We start from the raw sequence: 17,705 nt of genomic DNA on the forward strand, positions 1-17,705 counted from the left end.
ATGTGAGTATACACAGCACAGAAAACAGCCACCGAACTGTTAACAGAAGCCCTCAGAGGTCACAAGAAGTCCAAGTCATGTCCATTTCTTAGCATTTTGGTATAGAGTTTTTTAAAGGGTACAAAATCAGGGTTACTGAAAGTTGGTCGATGTTAAATAGTCAGTCTTGTTAGGGTTTCTTTGTATCCATAATTTCACTTGGAAGTAATGAAAGAGTCTAAATTCAAGGTTCTGTTATACTGTAATGTCCAGGCTCAAAGGTCTTTCTGCAGGGGAGGGGGAGAATGAATGAAAGACTGGAAGGTTAGATTCCAAAATGTTACTGTGGTCATCTCTCTGGGTGCCAGTAGCAATTTGTTGTGGTTTATTTGTGGGTTGGGATTTTCCTACAATGAACATGCATGTTATTTTGTGCAAAGAATATTTAAAATAAATGTATGTGCCTAGTACCTCAAAAAAAAAAAAGGTCTGCCTGACACCACCATCCCACTCCACGAAAGGCCCTACAGGACACGCAGAGGTCTCCTGAAGGCCCAAGAGCAGCACAGGTAGCTGACACTGATGGAACACACCACACAAACCTCCGTCCGTCCTGACATCCCCACAGATGACGGTGCTCCTGCTGAGAGAGAACTTGGCATGTTGGTCAGTCTCCTCTCCCAGGAAGTACCTGAGTGTCCCCTGCCCTCTGTCCTGTCTCTTCATCACCCACCCCCAGGCCCTCTCTGTGTCCAGCCATCTCCACAGAGGGTTCTGGGCATCCAGTCACTGCCATTCTTTCTATTTGAAATGCTAATTTGTTAAACATAAACATTTAAAATCTGCTGTAAAGTTTAAAGCCTTGTTTGGACATTACAGTAGCATGTTGGCAGGATCATGGGACGTAGAAAGGGGCTGCTCTTCTCCACGTCTGCAGACTCTGCCACTGTCAAGGACAGTGAGGATGAACTGTCCCTCCCAGCACCTGGTCACTTCTCTCCCATCTATGGCATGTCATTGGTCAGTGGCTCCTACTCTTGAATCTTTACTGCCTGTGCGACCTACTGTGTTTCGTGGGGGAGTTACTTAAGCCTCTCTGTGCCACAGCTTGCCCATCTGTAAAATGGGGTAACAATACTCCCACTTCGTTGCATTCATGAGTTGATACCAGCGTTTGGCACAGTACCTGGTGCAGAGTAAGCGCTAAATAAGCGTTTGCCGTGACTATTCAGGGGCTGACTTTCCACGTGGGCAGGGGCGGCGGTGCCTCCAGGCTCACCCAGGGCCCGGCGGACCCTGCCGGGGGCGGGTATCAGAAACATCTGCGGCCTGCCCCTGAGGCCGAGGTCGGCCGGTGTGGGAGGAGGGAGCGGGCAGGAGGGGCGGCCGCGGGCTCACCGGTCTCCACCAGCACCTCCTCGGGCACCACCGTGCGGTAGAAGAAGAGCGTGGCGGCGCCCTCCTCCTGGCTGGTCTGGTTGAGGAAGTGCAGGATGAGTTCCTCCACCTCGCCGTCGTTGCGGAACAGCAGCTCCTCGAAGAGCTGGGGGTCTGTGAGGCCCAGGGCCTTGTACACGCGGTCGCGTATCCACAGCACCCGCAGGTCGTCCATGGCGCCGCGCACGGCCGCGTCGCGCCCGGCCGCGTCGCGCCCAGCGAGCCGGGCGCCTGCGGGCGGGAGTCCGTAGCAACGGCGCCCCTGGCAACGGCGGCCCCGGCAACGGCCGCCGCGGGCGCGGGCCCCGCAGTCCCGGGAGCGCCGGCACCTGCCCCCACACTGGCAGGGGCGCCCATGGCAACCCCGGAGGGAGGGTGGCAGTGAGCCCCGGGAGAGGAGCCGGGGAGCCCCAACCACCTCGCCGCGGGGGTGGGGGCTCCTTCCCTGGTCGTGGGCCCACCTTTCCTTGTAGCCCAAATGGGTGGGAGGCAGCCCGGACGCCCTGGGGATGTAGAGAAAGACGTGTCTGGCCAGGAGTTGTGACCGACTGGGGGCCTCGCGGTGCCCCACGAGTGTTGTCCTGTGATTCTCACCGCTGTCCTGACCAGTTTGCCGTATAGGAAACCGAGGTAAGAAAGGTGACAGGACAAGGTCACAGTATCTCACATGTGGCAGAGGCGGAGTTGGAAGCCAGACAGGAATACAGCCTGAGCCCAGAACTACTATGGATCAAGGGGTGTCGGAAGAGCAAATACCTTGCGAAGAGAGGTCCCAGAAGGGACAGGTTCCTTGGGGGGGGGGGGGTACAGGATCACGGAGGAGGTGGAGTGCTTTGGTGTTCCAGCCAAGCCAAGGCAGAATAAAGCAAAACACTCACGTTTTAGAAATATATATTTATTCTTCATTAGTAAAAAGTTCAATACTGACAGGAAGATGCAAATTTGTCCTTTCATGCATTTTGGGAGCTATAACTTCTTTACTGTCCTTTCCCCTCAGAGAGTTGAGCCCCTAGATTTCTAGGCTGACCCTAAGAACCTAGCCTTCTTGTTGGCTTTTCCCATTAAAAAACAAGTGGAATTTCTAAGTATTTCTTAAAATTCTAAACCAACGTTCAGTATCAATGGCCTGGTTGTTGGGAAACGATTACTCTGAACTGCCTTATTTTCATAATCATCTTGGATTAAATATCTCAATACTCTTGCTGGAGATATACCAGATGGCATGCAAGCAAACCTGGCTTTAAAATTTTAATCAAGAAAATTATTGTTTTCAAATGCAGACTGCAGGACAGTTATTGAAGTTATTTTGTTTTTGCTTTCCAAAATGAAAAAGGTCCTAAAATGTCCATGAGAGCTACCTATGCTATAGATATTCTATGCTTTGATAAACTATTACAGATTGAAGATTGAGACCAGAATGTTGTTATAAAAATACCCATTGCAGAAATGAGGTCAGAACAGCATTGAGTGAAAGGTGAGTCTTTTCAAAGTCATATCCACAGGGCTCTCCATGACCTGGTCGGAATACCTTTGCACTCCTTAACTGATCATGATTACATCACCACAAGGATTTCTTCATCCTTGCAGGATGAAATCAAATTCTATTTTACTGAGGAAACCCTCTTGGGTTTTTATTTTAGGACTTCATTAACACAGAGAATGAACACCTGAATGAAAACTGGAAAACATGGCTGTCATGACATTTATCTTTGGGAAAATAAACAGATATTTAGCATCATCCAGACAACTGACCATTTTTCCTCTGGATATTTGCTATCAAGGGAATAAAGTCTGCCTTAAAAATTGTATGCCTAATAGGTTTATTAAACAGCTTAAAAACAAAACAAAGCAACCGCTCATGTAACATGACATTGGAACCAACAGCTTTATAAAGAAATAAAATTTACCCTTGTGCCTAAGAGACACCATCAAACTATATTTCTAGAGAGTTCTTTTACAAAAGTAAGGACTATTAATTTGTTTTTTACATAATTACATTCTACATAAGTTTCAATTGAAAAATGACTCTTCACTCCCTGATAAGAGGTGTTAATCAAAATTAAAAAGGGCAGTGTGAACAGTGAAGAATTCCAGCAAGTACTGTATGTCTCTTGTTTACTAATCAGTTAATAATGTCCACAAATCGTGGGTTTCCTGGGATGAATTAGTTACCATTTTATTACAACAGAGCCTTGGAGTAAAGTAGTAAAAGTGACAACTTGTGAGGTACAAGTGTGAAACGTGGACGGCATTATTCACCTAAAAAGAAGTGTCCAACATTACACCTTCCTGGGGAAACTTAACTTTGAGAGCAGAAGCATTGTTAAGAGTTTCATCAGCATCGTTTTATGTCTTATTTTAATGAGGGACAAAACCCAGTAATTCCAAACTGGCTTTGGGTAACATCTCATAAAAGAACAGCGCAGACTCTTCTCTACAATTAAAAAGGTTTAATGTAAGAGTCAGTTATGTCATGATGTTCAGTTCACACCTCTCAGCAGACAGGCCTTGAAATTACCTGAAAAGATAAGCTTAAATTCAGTGCTACAATAACCTTAGCTTATAAAGAAAATTCCAAACTCTCTATCACTAGCAGAGTGAAGGAGTAATGGTGACCAACGGGCCTTTTCATGTGTTACTCCAAATGTGAGAAAGGGAAAATACTGCAGATTTCTTTTTGAAAATAATGATCTAAAATCAATTACAGTAAAATATGAAAATGAACATAATTTACAAAAAGAACATGTCAAAATGTTCAAGAGGACTGACTCAAATTTATTCAAAACTAAATGTCAAGTGAGCAAATGAATTAAAACTAAAGACTATAAATTAATGGCTAAGAATTAGTTTTCAACTGATCTAAATAGTGTTTGAAAGTTTAACTCTAAATGTGTATACCAGACCTTTATTTAAAATTAGTCTGAAAGTAAAAATTATAATTTTACTGTTCTCAAGGATAGGTGCAATCTCTTTATGGTAAAATATCTTAATTTATATTTTGTTATAAAAATATAGAAAATACTACTTTTTACCTTTACTTCACTCAGTATAAACCCCTTTGGGCTCAGTAATGTCAGCCAAGCTGGTCACTTAAGTTCAAATGATATCCATATTGAATCTTCTACAGTCATACTTGGTTTTAAGGCTCAGTATACAGTTTTTTTCCAAACAATCAATTAGCATAATTGTTTTTATGTAAGGATAACAGGATAAGAGTCTTTAAAAAATATACTAGTGGGATCACCATTTGTTGTATGGTATTTTCCCCAATTATTAAAACAAGACAAAAAAATCATCTCCTACTTGTAATTCTAAATAGCATACAGTAAAAAAATGTTTGCATACCTTCAATCAAGCAATAAATGTGAATCTTTTCATTATTCATCATTAAATTTTTTTTAAACTACACTTAACTTCAGCTGTTGGAAAGTATCTGACAACTTCAGGTGACAGAGTAACTCTTTGTTTTTTATAATAAGGTGAAAAGGAATCAAGTATCTAAGACCATTTTCAATTAGTCATTTAAAATTGGCTTCTCTCCCCCAAGCTTATTTTTAAAAAACAACTTTAACATAACTTTTGGCATTAACTTATATATTTGCTCATCATAAAAACTGAAATAAGTTTACATATCTGAAATTGATAAACTTTACAAAATATTTAACATGAGGACGGAGGTATATCTCACAGAATTATTTGGCTAGCTCATAAGGCAATCAATGAAGACGGAATTTTTCCTATTGTAAATTTGACATAAGTGAAATTCTATAACATAATTCTCCATAAATCTGAAAGCTTGTTGGATACAGCAATATGATCATGCCACGTCATCACTGAACTTCGACGAAAGTAGTCTGAATGAGAAAGGAACAAATTTGGTGCCTGCACCAACGTAGAATTTGTTCTGAAATTCCACCCTAAAAAAAACAAAAATTAATGAAAGACTGTGAATAACATTCCTACATTTCTTAAAACGACATTTATAAGTTAAAAAAAAAAAACAGTTCCTGTGCTGAACTTGCTTCATTCCATACATACTCTTGGCACAAATATTTTTACCTAAATAAAATACACATGCACACCGCACCCCACGTCGGCTTTCTCAGGATATAAAGAAACGCTAACACATCACAGCACCTTATACACTAGACACACACCAGTATTAAGAAACTCTTTCCATCTTTGTAAATGGGTACACACAAGTAGTCTGACACATACTGTAAAACATTAAGAAACATGTACGAAGTATTTCATAAGATAAAGTAATGTCAAATCCAAAGTAACTGAAAGGATGAAATATGCATAATTATTCAGCAAGCGTAAACTTGCTTTTACTTGTCAGTGATAACAGTTCAGAAACAAACTACAATTATGACTTGGGATCTGAACACAGAACCCAATGTTAGGAAGGGAAGAACTAGCCTAAATTAAGCACTAGACTTTTGTAGGGGTTTTTGTATACTGTGTTTCTCCGAAAATAAGACCTAGCGGGAAAATCAGCTCTAACGCATCTTTTGGAGCAAAAATTCAAGTAAGACCGGGTCTTATATAACATAAGATTGGATCTTATATTAATTTTTGTTCCAAAAGACATATTAGAGCTGACTGTCTGGCTAGGTCTTATTTTGGGGGAAACACTACATATGTACATATACACACACACACGTGTGTGTATATATATAAATAAATGTGTGTGTGTGTGTGTGTGTGTGTGTATGTGTGGGGGAGGGGTTAGATTTTTTAAAATAGTTCCAAAGCTAAATTTCAAGCTCACCAATGGAGGCGTATGGCGTGAAGAAATGCAGAAAGCCCTTCCATGACCAAAAGGATGAGGACTGTGAAACCTGCAAAGACGGCGATAACTGGGACCAGCATCAAGACACCGAAAGTCGTGTCTACCCGGAGGCCCACACGCATCAGCATAGCCCACAGGACATCAGACAACTCTGCGGAGGAGTCAGATGGCACAGTTAACTTCTGTTTACATTCCATGAGTCACTGCAGTTAGCTAGTTGGACTGGGTTTCCTTCTGACAATCTTGAACTGCTATCCATAAAAAAAAAAAAACCCACCTATACTATAGTATGTACGAGGTCTGACAATTAAGTTTGCGAACTTGTTGCAACACTGTTGCTAACCTTTTTTGATATCAGAGGGATTATTCATTATGAATTTGTACCAACTGGACAAACAGTTAACCAAGGTTACTATTTGGAAGTGCTGAAAAGGCTGCATGAAAAAGTCATATGAAAATGACCTGAACTTTTCGCCAACAAAGCTCACTCGGCACTGTCTGTGAGGGTGCTTTTAGCAGTAAACAGGTAACTGTATTGGAACACCCTCCCTACTCACCTGATCTGGCCCCCAATGACTTCTTTCTTTACCCGAAGATAAAGGAAATAGTGAAAGGAAGACATTTTGACAACATTCAGGACATGTAATATGGCAGCTCTGATGGCCATTCCAGAAAAAGAATTCCAAAACTGCTTTGAAGGGTGGACTAGTCGCTGGCGTTGGTGCATAGGTTCCCAAGGGGAGGACTTTGAAGGTGACCGTAGTGATTTTCAGCAATGAGGTATGTAGCAGTTTTTCTAGGATGAGTTCACGCACTTAATTGTCATACCTCGTATATTGAGTATTACAATTTTAATAGTTTTTGCCTTTCTTAAAATGTATATACATTTTTCTGGCATCCTCTGTGTGTGTGTGTGTGTATATATATATATATATATATATATATATATACATATATATGTATTTTTTTTAGTTCTTCTCTACCACCATTCACATTCCAGTCACATCTCACTTCCAGCATCACTGCTTTCTGTTTCTCCATTGCCCTTTCACCTTTGTTGGCCAATCACCTTGTCCGATTATGCATTTTTGTAAAATGTTACATGGGTTTACCACTGGCCCACAAGCGGCAATACCACCATGTGCACTGCCGTCTGTGTGTGAATGGCACAGAGGCACAGGACCCATCAGTCGCCAAAAGACATTAGAAGGACTAGGTGATTGGTCACTGATTGCAAATGGACATTGTGGTGAAGCTTGTACTTTATTTTTACACCGTGGTAACTGAAATCTGAACTGTGTCGTGGGGGGACTGGTGTGATTTAACTAAACTGTGATAACTGAAATGCTGCATTATCAGAACCATGCAAAGGGAGGATGGCCTGTCATCAAAACAATTAATCAGTATGGTTTTAGGGCTGCGTGACATAAATGGATAGTTATACTTGATAAGGCAGGTTTGAATAAAGTGACAGTAATGACAAGAACGAAAATGATAATGGCAGGAGCTCCCCAGCCTTCCCAGTTCTCCAAGCCCGTGTCTGGTCGTTTTCTCACAGCACCCCAAGCCACCAGAACTATTCATACCAAGAGATGCCTGCACTAGTGGTTAGTGCAAACAAGTTCACAGTGCCAGTGCACAGCACATCTGAAAGATGGCACTGGGTTTCCCTCGCACATTTAAATGTCCCCGTGGTTCGTTCGCCGTGGTGTGTCAGCAGTTTGGGAGCTGCAGGGCTAAGCAAACACTTACGTGCATGAGCCAGGCTGAGTGCCCAGAGCCTTAGGTATGAAGCGGTGTTGGAGATGCAGCCCAGACAGTACTCGATGGAATGAATTGCCTGGGTCATTAATATTTCTCCAAAATTAAACTGCGAGAGAGATCCCACAAACACAGGTTAGACTCCGTACATGACACACATAGTCCCACAAGTTACACATCCGCTCCACTTTCAGGATTACAACGAAAGAACAGCTTCTGGAATACTGGCGAGAAGATGCTGGGGTGTGAGCAACAGTGAGTCACAGGATGTGAGTCTATGACCTATGTAGTTCGCCAGCCCCCATCCCGAGCCTCAGTTTCTCCTATGTAAACTGAGGCGCTGGACCAGAAGAACAGTGATGCCACAAACCCTTAGGCAGCCCCGTGAGATTCCAGAACCTGTCTTAGTAACTATGAAACATCTATGAAAAACAGACATTTCCCAAACACAAGGTTAGAAGACTATTAATAAATGTGCGTGGTTAACAGATAAGCGCGTTCTGAAAACCAGTCCAACAAGGGACAGTTATAAAAGGGGTCCCTGGGGCGGAAAAGACTGCAGAACACTGGGCAAGATGACTCACGTTCTTTCCAGCTCTGCTTTTTGTTTTTTTATGATCCTAGGAATTATTAATCATCCCAAATTAAAACTCTAAACCACATAATGATTACAAAATGTTGGCTGTAAGAGATTTTGTCCTTACTGGAGAGCCAGACATGCTTCTGAGAAGATAACACAGACGGGAGTGACAGACTTGCTCCACTGTTTGCCCAGGACTGCGCCTCTCTTCTCTTCCTGGGGGGGCACTCACCCTGTACCCCTAGCCACAGTTAGCTGAACTGTGCTCCCCAAAGTTCCCATGTTCAAGCCCAAAGCCCCAAAGGGACTGTTTGGAGACAGGGCCTTTAGGAGGTAATTAAGGCTAAATGAGGTTGTAAGGGTGGGGCCCTGATCCAATATGACTGTGTCCTTATAAGAAGAGAAGGTGGCCATCAATAAGTCAAGGACAATGGTCTCAAGAGAAACCAACCCCACCAACACTGTATCTGTGACTTCCAGCCTCCGGACTGTGATATGTAATCTGTTGAAGTGACCGCAGTCAGGCCAATCACAGTACTTTCTTGGAATTTTTCCTAACAGCCGCGAGCCGGTAAGAGTACTTTTTTCTCTGACTAAAAGACTGCAGAAAAGAGGCACAGCGCTAGCGGTTGTCATGGTTCCAACATCATGGGGCATCCTGGCTTCAGAATATGAAGCAAACTGGCAAAGAAAAACCAACCAGGCCTCTTGGAAATGGAGGTCCAGAAACCAGTCATCTTGAGGCCAGCTCTGCTCCTGTCCTGCCGTGCGTCAGTAGATTCCCCCTGAAACCAGTGTGAACCTGTCTCTTTCTTGCAACTATAGAAAAGTTCTGACTAAGACGAGAATCTTCTAAAAGCAATGTTCATGACACCTGAAGTTACCATCACAGCTGACAATGTTAACACCATAAATCCCACTGTAAAACTGAAACAACAAAACGTTCCACCAAAACCCTTATAGCATGATGACAGTTATAAGACCAAAACAGCATTTGGAAAGATGTGAGTGACAGTTGTTTTGTTTATGTTTTATTTGTTTAGTTAAATTTATTGAGGTAACACTGGTTAATAGTAGAACATAAATTTCAGGTGTACAACATTATAATTTGATACCTGTGTACTCCATTGCATGCTCACCACCTGTTCAGATGTGGAAGTGAACAAAACTAACTCCATGTCTGTGTCCTGGACTTCTTTCGTGCCGTGACCTTTGACTAACCTCACTGCCCTCAGCGAGCATATCAAAACCTTCTAGACGATTATCTGTGTTCCATAAAATGTAGTCATAAATAGTTTTGTTTGTAATAGACAGAATAGCATGACAACTGAGATAAATATCAGACTGGTGATGGTATTAATTATAAACAATCTCCATCACAGGACCACCAAGAGGTGTGACCCCCAGCACGTACTGCATTCTTTGTCCCTTTATCTTGTCAATCACCAGTACCTGACTTATACTATAAAAAAGGACCAAAATAGGGGTCTGTTAGCGGAGAATAATCAGCACAGAATTTCTGGGTTGACTCTGCCATACCAATCCAATCATCCTGTAAGTCAATTACTCTATAATAAATTCCATTATAGTCTATGGAGTTGCCTATGTCATTTTTCAGTCCAAACACACCTTCTCCTTACGGTGGCCATCACGCGTCTACCATACTGTCAGACACCAAAGTCTTTGTCTTTTAAGATTATTATTATCGTTCTTATGATCATCTCTATGAAAGTTTGGTTATTTATCTGATTTTATCAGTAGTAACTGAAAATATTACCTCTTCAGATGTCATTTCTCTACATCCATCTTCCATTTGGTTCGTTCCCTCTTCTATGTCTTGGCTTCCCAGCAAAGAAACTTCTTCCTCGCTGTCTTTCCTTACAAGCGTGTAACCACTCTAACAACAACCCAAAGAACACAGTCAGTGCCTTTAAAAGCAAAGGTTGTGACAAAACCGAAGTTAGAGCCCCTTCATTTCTCTTAACGATTCCACTCTTCGGGAATAAAAAAGTGAAAATGAGTACTTCATCCCTATTAGGATAACTATTACTAAAAAAGAAACCAGAAAATAACACGTGCTAGTTGGAGTACAGAGAAATCGGAACCCTTGTGCACCTTTGGTGGGAATGTAAAATGGAGCAGCTGCTGTAGAGAACAGTCTGGTGGTTCCTCACAGTATTAAGCATAGAATTCCCACCTGATCCAGCAATTCCATTCCTGGGTATATGCCCAGAAGAACTGAGAGCAAGGATTCAAACAGATGTTTGTAACCCACATTCATAGGAGCATCATTCACAAAAGCCGAAAGGTGGAAGCAATCCTAGTGTCCACTCATGGATGAACTGATAAATCAAGTGACGTGTATCTGTGCAGTGGGGTGTTATTCCGTTAAAAAGGAAGGAAATTCTGACACCAGCTACAACATGGATGAACCTAGAGGGCATCCTGAGTGAAAGAAGCCAGACACAAAAGGACAAATAATGTATGAATCCACTTATACAAGGCGCCCAGGGTAGTGAAAGCCCTAAATTCCCAGACAGAGAGTAGAATGGAGGTCGCCAGGGGCTGGGCTGAGGAAGTGGGGCCGGGGAGTTAGTGTTCAACGGGGTCAGAGTTTCAGTTTGCGAAGATGAAGAGAGTTCTGGAGCTGGCTGGTGGTGCTGGCTGCACAACGACGTGAATGCACTTAGTGCCACTGAACTGTGTACTTAGAAATGGTTAAGGTGGTAAATTTGATGTTATATGTATTTTACCAACATTAAAAAAATAAAATGAGAAACTAGACATACTAGAAAACATGCAAGTCTAAAAAGAAATTAAACAAAATGGTCACACAGGTTATAAATGAGTGATAGAACTTAAGGGCACTATTTTCTATATTTTACACATTTTTTTATAATTTAATTTATTTAAACTTAAAAACTTGAAAAAAAAAATCAAGAGGCAAAAATGAGGAGGAAAACGCGCTCGGACAAGCCGTACCGAAGGATTTAGTTCAAACTCCTAAGGTGTGTTCATGACAGCGGGACCTATTTCCACGTGCCCAGACATAGCAGACTCTTTGCATGAAGCTTCTGCCAAACAGGCAACACCAAAGTTGTAAAGAAAGGAAGCTTTGGCTTTTAGACAGGAGACTGGGATCCTCTGCAAGGTGTTTTCTTTACCAACCCGTTTTTATAACTAAAAACAGACTTTGTTCTCCATTTACAAAGATGCATCCCAACTCACACTTACCCTGCTGATCCCAAAGCAGCTGCGCCCATTGTGGAGCCATAAGAGAAAGAGTGGTTTTCCCAAGAAGAGAACGGGGACAGACAGCGCAGTGACAGCCAGCAATAGCCTCTGGATGTGTCCCTGTGTGGGCAGAAGGGGGGGAAGTCGGTGAAAATGGGAAGACATGCTCATTGTCGTTGGTGTGCTTTATTACATTAGCGCAAATCAAGAAGGATGTCCCTTTAGTTAATTATTAACAAGGAACATAAAGTAAATGCAAGCCAAGTTTATTTCCCAGTGAACCTTTTTCTCTGTTTTGTAAACTCGTAGCTGAATTCTAGAACTGATGAATAACATTAGTGACAGTGGTAAACTATCATTTTGTTCAGACGAGTAAGAAATTTGTAGACAAATTCTAAAGAGTCAAGCTCCAGCTAATCGTTTTCTGAAAAACCTATAAATAGGAAAATACAAACACAACCTATACACTTTTTTATATTCTTGGTGGTTGTATTTTTTTTTTAATTATAATGACTATTTGAGGAATGTGAGCATGTAGTAAGTGGATTTACTTCTACACATGGAAAATACTGAAATAGCATTCAAAACAAAACTAAAAACATTTTCTTGAAAAGCAAGGAGTTTTGCTGTTATTTAAAAATAATCAAGAGCAAAGCAGATTCGTGCTTACATAGCCACTGCAGTTTGCTTGGTTTTATGGGATCTGGACATGGTTACGGAACACATGACCAGGCACAGCACTGGCCCCTGCTTGTCCTTGTCTGGGGCCCTCCCCATGTTAAATACAGGTTCCCAGAGCCGTATGCACCACTCAGGTACTAGGTGGCATTATTATCTGTGTACCAGCTCTCACACCGCACCACCAACACAATTCATCCCTGAATTCACCCCTGGCAGCCACAGGCAAAGCCCTACCAGAGGTCGTGAGCTGGGCACTCAGGCAGACCGGGTTAACATCCGGGCCCCGCAGCTAAGCAACCTGGCCTGCCCTGAGCCACTCAAATGACACCACCCACCTCGGGGGGCTGTTGTAAGAATTCAGAGAGAATACTGACGGAAAGCACATTTCCAGGCCCGCAGTTGGTGCTAAACAAAGGCAGCTCCCTTCACTGATCTTTCTGGCCACAGCATCTATGTCCTTTTGAATTCCCTTTCATATTTATCTAGTCTATGTCATTCTACGAAGGTTCAATAAAATGATAAAATACGGTTTGTAAAAGTCATAAACAGGAGAAATATAAATAAGAGGAAAACTTCAGAGTTCAAAAAGGATACACATACGTAGTTCACAAGCGAAGCCCACAGTCAGATACGCTGAGCTTCAGATCTGACTTCAAGCTCGTAGCAGTCATGGCATGTGAAAAGCAAATCCAAATGTTCCATCCACAGGTCAAAAACATTGAACCACAAAAACACGGCTCAGGAGGACAGAGGTTCTGACAGTGTCGACTGAGAGGGTTTCTCCTCTGTCCCACAGACACCGAGACGTGATCCGTGATGGCTTCGCCACCATCCTGGAGGCAGGACACTGTGGCACTCGGCACAGCACAGCACCCTTAGCATGGTGACAAGACGCGCTACCACGCACTGGGTAGGTGCCAGGCACTTTTCTAAGTGCTTCAGACATATTAACTCTATGCTATGAATTGTGTACTATTTTTATTCCCATTTTACAGATGAGGAAACTGAGGCACAGAGAAATAATGTGTTCAAAGTCCCACTTGGAGGAAGTGGCAGAGCTGGGATGGCAGGCAGGGCAGTCAGCCCTCAGAGGCCACACTCTGGGCCTCTGGGCCACACTGCAGATGTGATGGCATCGTACCAACCCACAATTAAAGAAAAGCCATGTTTAGAGACGGCCAGTGGCCTGTGGTCCAGGTGCCAGTTCTCTGACGCTCTGCCTTAGTCAGAGACTTGATTTTAATGAAACTGGAAAAGCAGGGGGACTGGGAAGCCCTCAGGAACCCTCCAGTAATACATTTTCTTCCCCCCAGTTTTGACGGTTCCTGAGTGGCAGCGAGTCTGGATTACACCGCCTGAGCGGAGCCCCCAGTACAGAGTCCAGAGCAGGACGGCACCCTCCGTGATCACACACTGAGAAGTGCCTGGGAAGCCTGGAAAAGCACCTGTAATTGTTCTACTGATCAAAACAAAAGGCTATCAGGAGGACTGCTTTTGACCACAGAAGAGTGGAAAAGATGATTACTTACCTGCCCTGAGTAAAGAGTACTTGTTTCACTCGTCGGGAATAAAAACATATTAATAAACTCAATCAGAATGCTGGGAGCAACTCTGGAGGTTTCTGCAGAATAAACCAGCCACTTATAGATGATCATGAATATGAGGTACCCGAACATGCACAGCATGAAGAGGAGTTCTGGGATGGAGACCAAGTAAATATTGAACTTCTTCCTGAAATGCCTAGAAAAATAAAAGTAACCGATCAACCCACAGACAAGACTGGCCCAAGATAAAAAATTCTTTGTGACAAAGCCTATCTCAGCACAACATCATTCGTCTTATGACTCATCCTAGTGACTCACATGCATTTATGAAGAGAAACGTGAGGACAGTAAGATGACTAGCTCTTTGCTACAGATCGTTAGAGAAAAAGGTGCAACCTCTTTCTCCCCACACATTGGCTCTAATAAACAAAGAGTTTTCTAATTATAGAAAAAGAATATGACAAAAATGACTTCTAGAAATGAATGTGAACATGCATGTTGCATGTCTCCCTCACTTGCATTTAAGTTCCATGAGGGCAAAACCTTTCTTCTGTCTTGACTGCTCACTCCCTAGAGCTAAAAACAGCGCCTGGCACATGCAATGTGCTCGGTAAATAGCTGCCAAATGAATGAGTCTGTGAAACTGCCGAAAAAACGTATCATCAATACAGAACCACGTAAAAGAACACACCATGTGGTGGCCGCCTCTTACCTATAGAGTCTACCATCCAGAAGCAAAGTTTAAGAAATACCAAACCTGGCTTAGAAATTGTGCTTTAAAAAAAAAAATCTATACTTACAAGTGGTTAAATATTCCCAGGACGACTCCAAAAGTCATGTGAATAATTCCCAAAATCACAGACATTTTCATTTTGAAAGAGTTTAGAAAAGTGAGGCGATTTGTGGCCAAGTTCCAAATCTAGAGATAAAACAAAACAAAAAAAAAGAGAAATCTTCTTTAACTGCTTTAGGAACTTTAACTGCTTTAACTTCTTTAACTGCTTTAGGTGACACTGAAGAAAGTTCCTAACTGAAATTGAAAGGCAGCTATAAATTTACAAAGAAAGCAACATTCAAACTTTCTTCTTGATGCCTTCCAGCTGAGAACCACTATTTTCTTAAAGCAGGGCCACAGACTTATAAAACAATTCCATCTTTAATATAAAGTTCAAAGAATGCCAAATGAGACAGGATCCCCGGTAGGGACACATGTCCCGGAAGTGATACTAAAAAGGAAAGCAAGAGAAAGAGTAACACAGAGCTCAGCAGAGTGGGAAGTCCCCTCTGGGCAAACTGAAGGGGTGAGAGCAGACCCGGGTCTCTTACCCTGGGTGAGAACATTCAAGGGTGTGTTGTAACCTCACATACACATTTTATACACTCTCTCGTAAGTCTGTTTTACTGCAGGAAAAAAAAAAAGCAGAGTGTAGAAAGTGTCTGAATTGTGCAGCCGGCAAACCCCGGCGCCCATCCCATACGTCCTGTGGCTGGACCACCGGGGCTGCCCTGACCCTAACGCCCCTCCAGTTCTCCACTCATGACTGCTTCTCTTACTCTTTGGAAAAATAATCCCTACGGTCCACTTTCAGGGGAATTGAGAAAAGGGAAACAGGGCCTCTGAGGACAGGAAGACTCATTCTTTGTGAGAATAAGAATTCAGAATGAAGTATTCAGGGCAGGGAATTGGGTAAAAGGGAGGCCAGTCAACTTGACTGATTTAAACACATGGAAAAGCCTGTTACCAGCAGTTCCTCCAGGGAAGTAGGGAGTGAAGGAGACAGGCGGGGAGAGCAAAAAAGCGATGCAGAAACACAGAAAACTACCAATGGTAAACACATAAAAACGTACAATATGAAACTCTATATAGAATAGTAAGCTAAAATAAAAAAGATGGGTATAGAACTATCTTTTGGGTGAAACAGGGAGAATGAGAACACACATTTGTGTCTGTTTGTATATTCATAAAGAAACTTTGGAAGGAGGCACAAGGAACTCACACCAGTGGTTCCCGGGTCGGGAGAAGGCTGGGAACCAAGTGAATAAGGACCTGGTGGGAGGAGACTTTTCCAGACGCAGACCTTTTATACAGAGAAAGTATCTACATAGATGTACTTCTGAACCATATGAATATAATCCCAATTTTTAAAATTCAATTAAAGCACATGAACCGTGCCCACTAGTCTGGGAAATCCCAGTGACAGTGACAACTAGGTAGCACCAGAGGAACCCGAGGTGGTGGGGGCGGGGCGGGTGCACTCACAGGATCGATGCCCAGAGGGTAGGGGCCTAGGAACACTCCGGGGACGCTGGGGTCCAGCTGCAAGAGCCTGCTGTGCCTGACGACGCTGTCACTGTGAAGAAAGCAGAGCATGACGGCTCACTGTGAGACCGGGAGGACTTGGGAGGACACTCTGCCCACCTCAGACTCCGCAAGGCAACACCACACTTACTTCCAAAGCACCATTGTCTGGTGCTCCGCTGGAGTGTGGCTGGAGCTGTACATGGCAGACACGTTCCACCCAGAGCCGAACAGGTTGACGGACTTGGAAAAGCAGTCGTTGTAGATGAGGCCCGTGTACACTGAGAACAGCCCCATCAGCAGGAGGATGTACCGGCCGTGGAAAAACATACGCATGATCTGGGAAAAGCAAAGCGTGGTGAGCACAGCAGGCCTGCGGGAAAACGTGCGAAGCGATCGACGTTCTGGGGCCCGTCTCTGCCACTCCCCTCGGGGCCTCTCAAAAACAGATGTCCCTGTCACACAGAAACGACAGACCCACACCTCTCAGGTCTCAGTCAGGTAGGTGGGTTACCGTTATTGCCAAACACTAACATTTAAGAAATGTCTCTGCTTCGGTCAAACAGAAGATAATCACTCCTAACGCTACCCCAACCACACAGGATGAGCTGGAACGTTTGTATTTTTACCTCTTGTGACTGATTTAGTCTGAGATGGTTTTCGTTTAACACCATCAAGAGGGCAAATAAGAACATCACGAAGCCATGTCCACAGTCTCCAAACATCACGGCAAACAGAAAGGGGAAAGTGATGATGGTGAAGAGAGCTGCAGGGAAGAAAGATACTTCTGACTCATGGCAAAGACAGAACATTCCAGTAAAGCCAAACACCCAACTTTCTCCGGAATTCTCAACAGAGAATTGACAGGGTAAAATTAATCCTTTACATAAGCAAAAGAACAAAACAGTAGTTGTGAGCCTGTTTTTCCAAATAGCTAGTACATTCTTAGATGTGCATGCAGACTTCCAACCTGGGTTCACTTCTCGGTAGCTGCCAACTCCATAGGCGTCCACGATGTTCTGAAAGCCCTCGGTGAATTTGTTGGTGCGGATTAGAGTTGGGGGTGTTTCTTTTGTTGGGATTGTGTTCATAAACGAGGGGATTGTCGCACCACTCTCTCTCTTTCACATAAAAAAAGGAAAGAAAAAAAAATGATCAACCAAGAGCTCTTTCAACAAATATCGGTGCCCGCTATGCACGGCTCTGTGCGTGGCTACAAGCGGAAGTACTGGTCACACCGAGCGGTTCAGGTACAGCATGAGTGCCAGCAGGAAGCGGGGAAGCGTCAGGAGGGCTGCGGTCCTGCAGGAGGAAGGAGGTGGCACGGCTGAGTGGGCGGGAACGTGAACGGAGGAGCTGGAAATGACACGTTTGGTATGTCGACAGAAGTAGTCC

General features: G+C 43.3%; 2 protein-coding genes across 3 annotated transcripts in view; both read right to left on the minus strand.

Annotated features, from left to right (window-relative positions):
* The window catches only part of DNAH10 (dynein axonemal heavy chain 10), a 125,750-nt gene extending 124,144 nt beyond the window's left edge, over window positions 1-1,606 (minus strand). The window contains exon 1 of the mRNA XM_081037124.1: window positions 1,378-1,606. Coding sequence (XP_080893250.1) covers window positions 1,378-1,591 — 214 coding nt within the window. The 5' untranslated portion in view covers window positions 1,592-1,606. The remainder of the gene's footprint in view (window positions 1-1,377) is intronic.
* A 1,611-nt stretch (window positions 1,607-3,217) lies between these two features.
* The window catches only part of ATP6V0A2 (ATPase H+ transporting V0 subunit a2), a 31,808-nt gene continuing 17,320 nt past the window's right edge, over window positions 3,218-17,705 (minus strand). The window contains exons 10-21 of one of the 2 annotated variants that reach the window (XR_013992501.1): window positions 17,281-17,431; window positions 16,940-17,076; window positions 16,462-16,649; window positions 16,272-16,362; window positions 14,812-14,930; window positions 13,997-14,207; window positions 11,787-11,906; window positions 10,330-10,449; window positions 7,964-8,081; window positions 6,191-6,362; window positions 4,449-5,333; window positions 3,570-3,934 (exon numbers count right to left, since the gene is read on the minus strand). Coding sequence is in view for 1 of the 2 variants with exons in the window: in XM_081037232.1 (XP_080893358.1) it covers window positions 5,234-5,333; window positions 6,191-6,362; window positions 7,964-8,081; window positions 10,330-10,449; window positions 11,787-11,906; window positions 13,997-14,207; window positions 14,812-14,930; window positions 16,272-16,362; window positions 16,462-16,649; window positions 16,940-17,076; window positions 17,281-17,431 (1,527 nt within the window). In the remaining variant the exon portion in view is untranslated. Of the gene's footprint in view, window positions 5,334-6,190; window positions 6,363-7,963; window positions 8,082-10,329; window positions 10,450-11,786; window positions 11,907-13,996; window positions 14,208-14,811; window positions 14,931-16,271; window positions 16,363-16,461; window positions 16,650-16,939; window positions 17,077-17,280; window positions 17,432-17,705 lie in introns of both variants that reach the window. The other variant, XM_081037232.1, reaches the window with a different exon arrangement.

The sequence above is a fragment of the Rhinolophus hipposideros genome, assembly GCF_964194185.1.
Source record: "Rhinolophus hipposideros genome assembly, chromosome: 24".
Lineage (NCBI taxonomy): Eukaryota > Metazoa > Chordata > Mammalia > Chiroptera > Rhinolophidae > Rhinolophus > Rhinolophus hipposideros.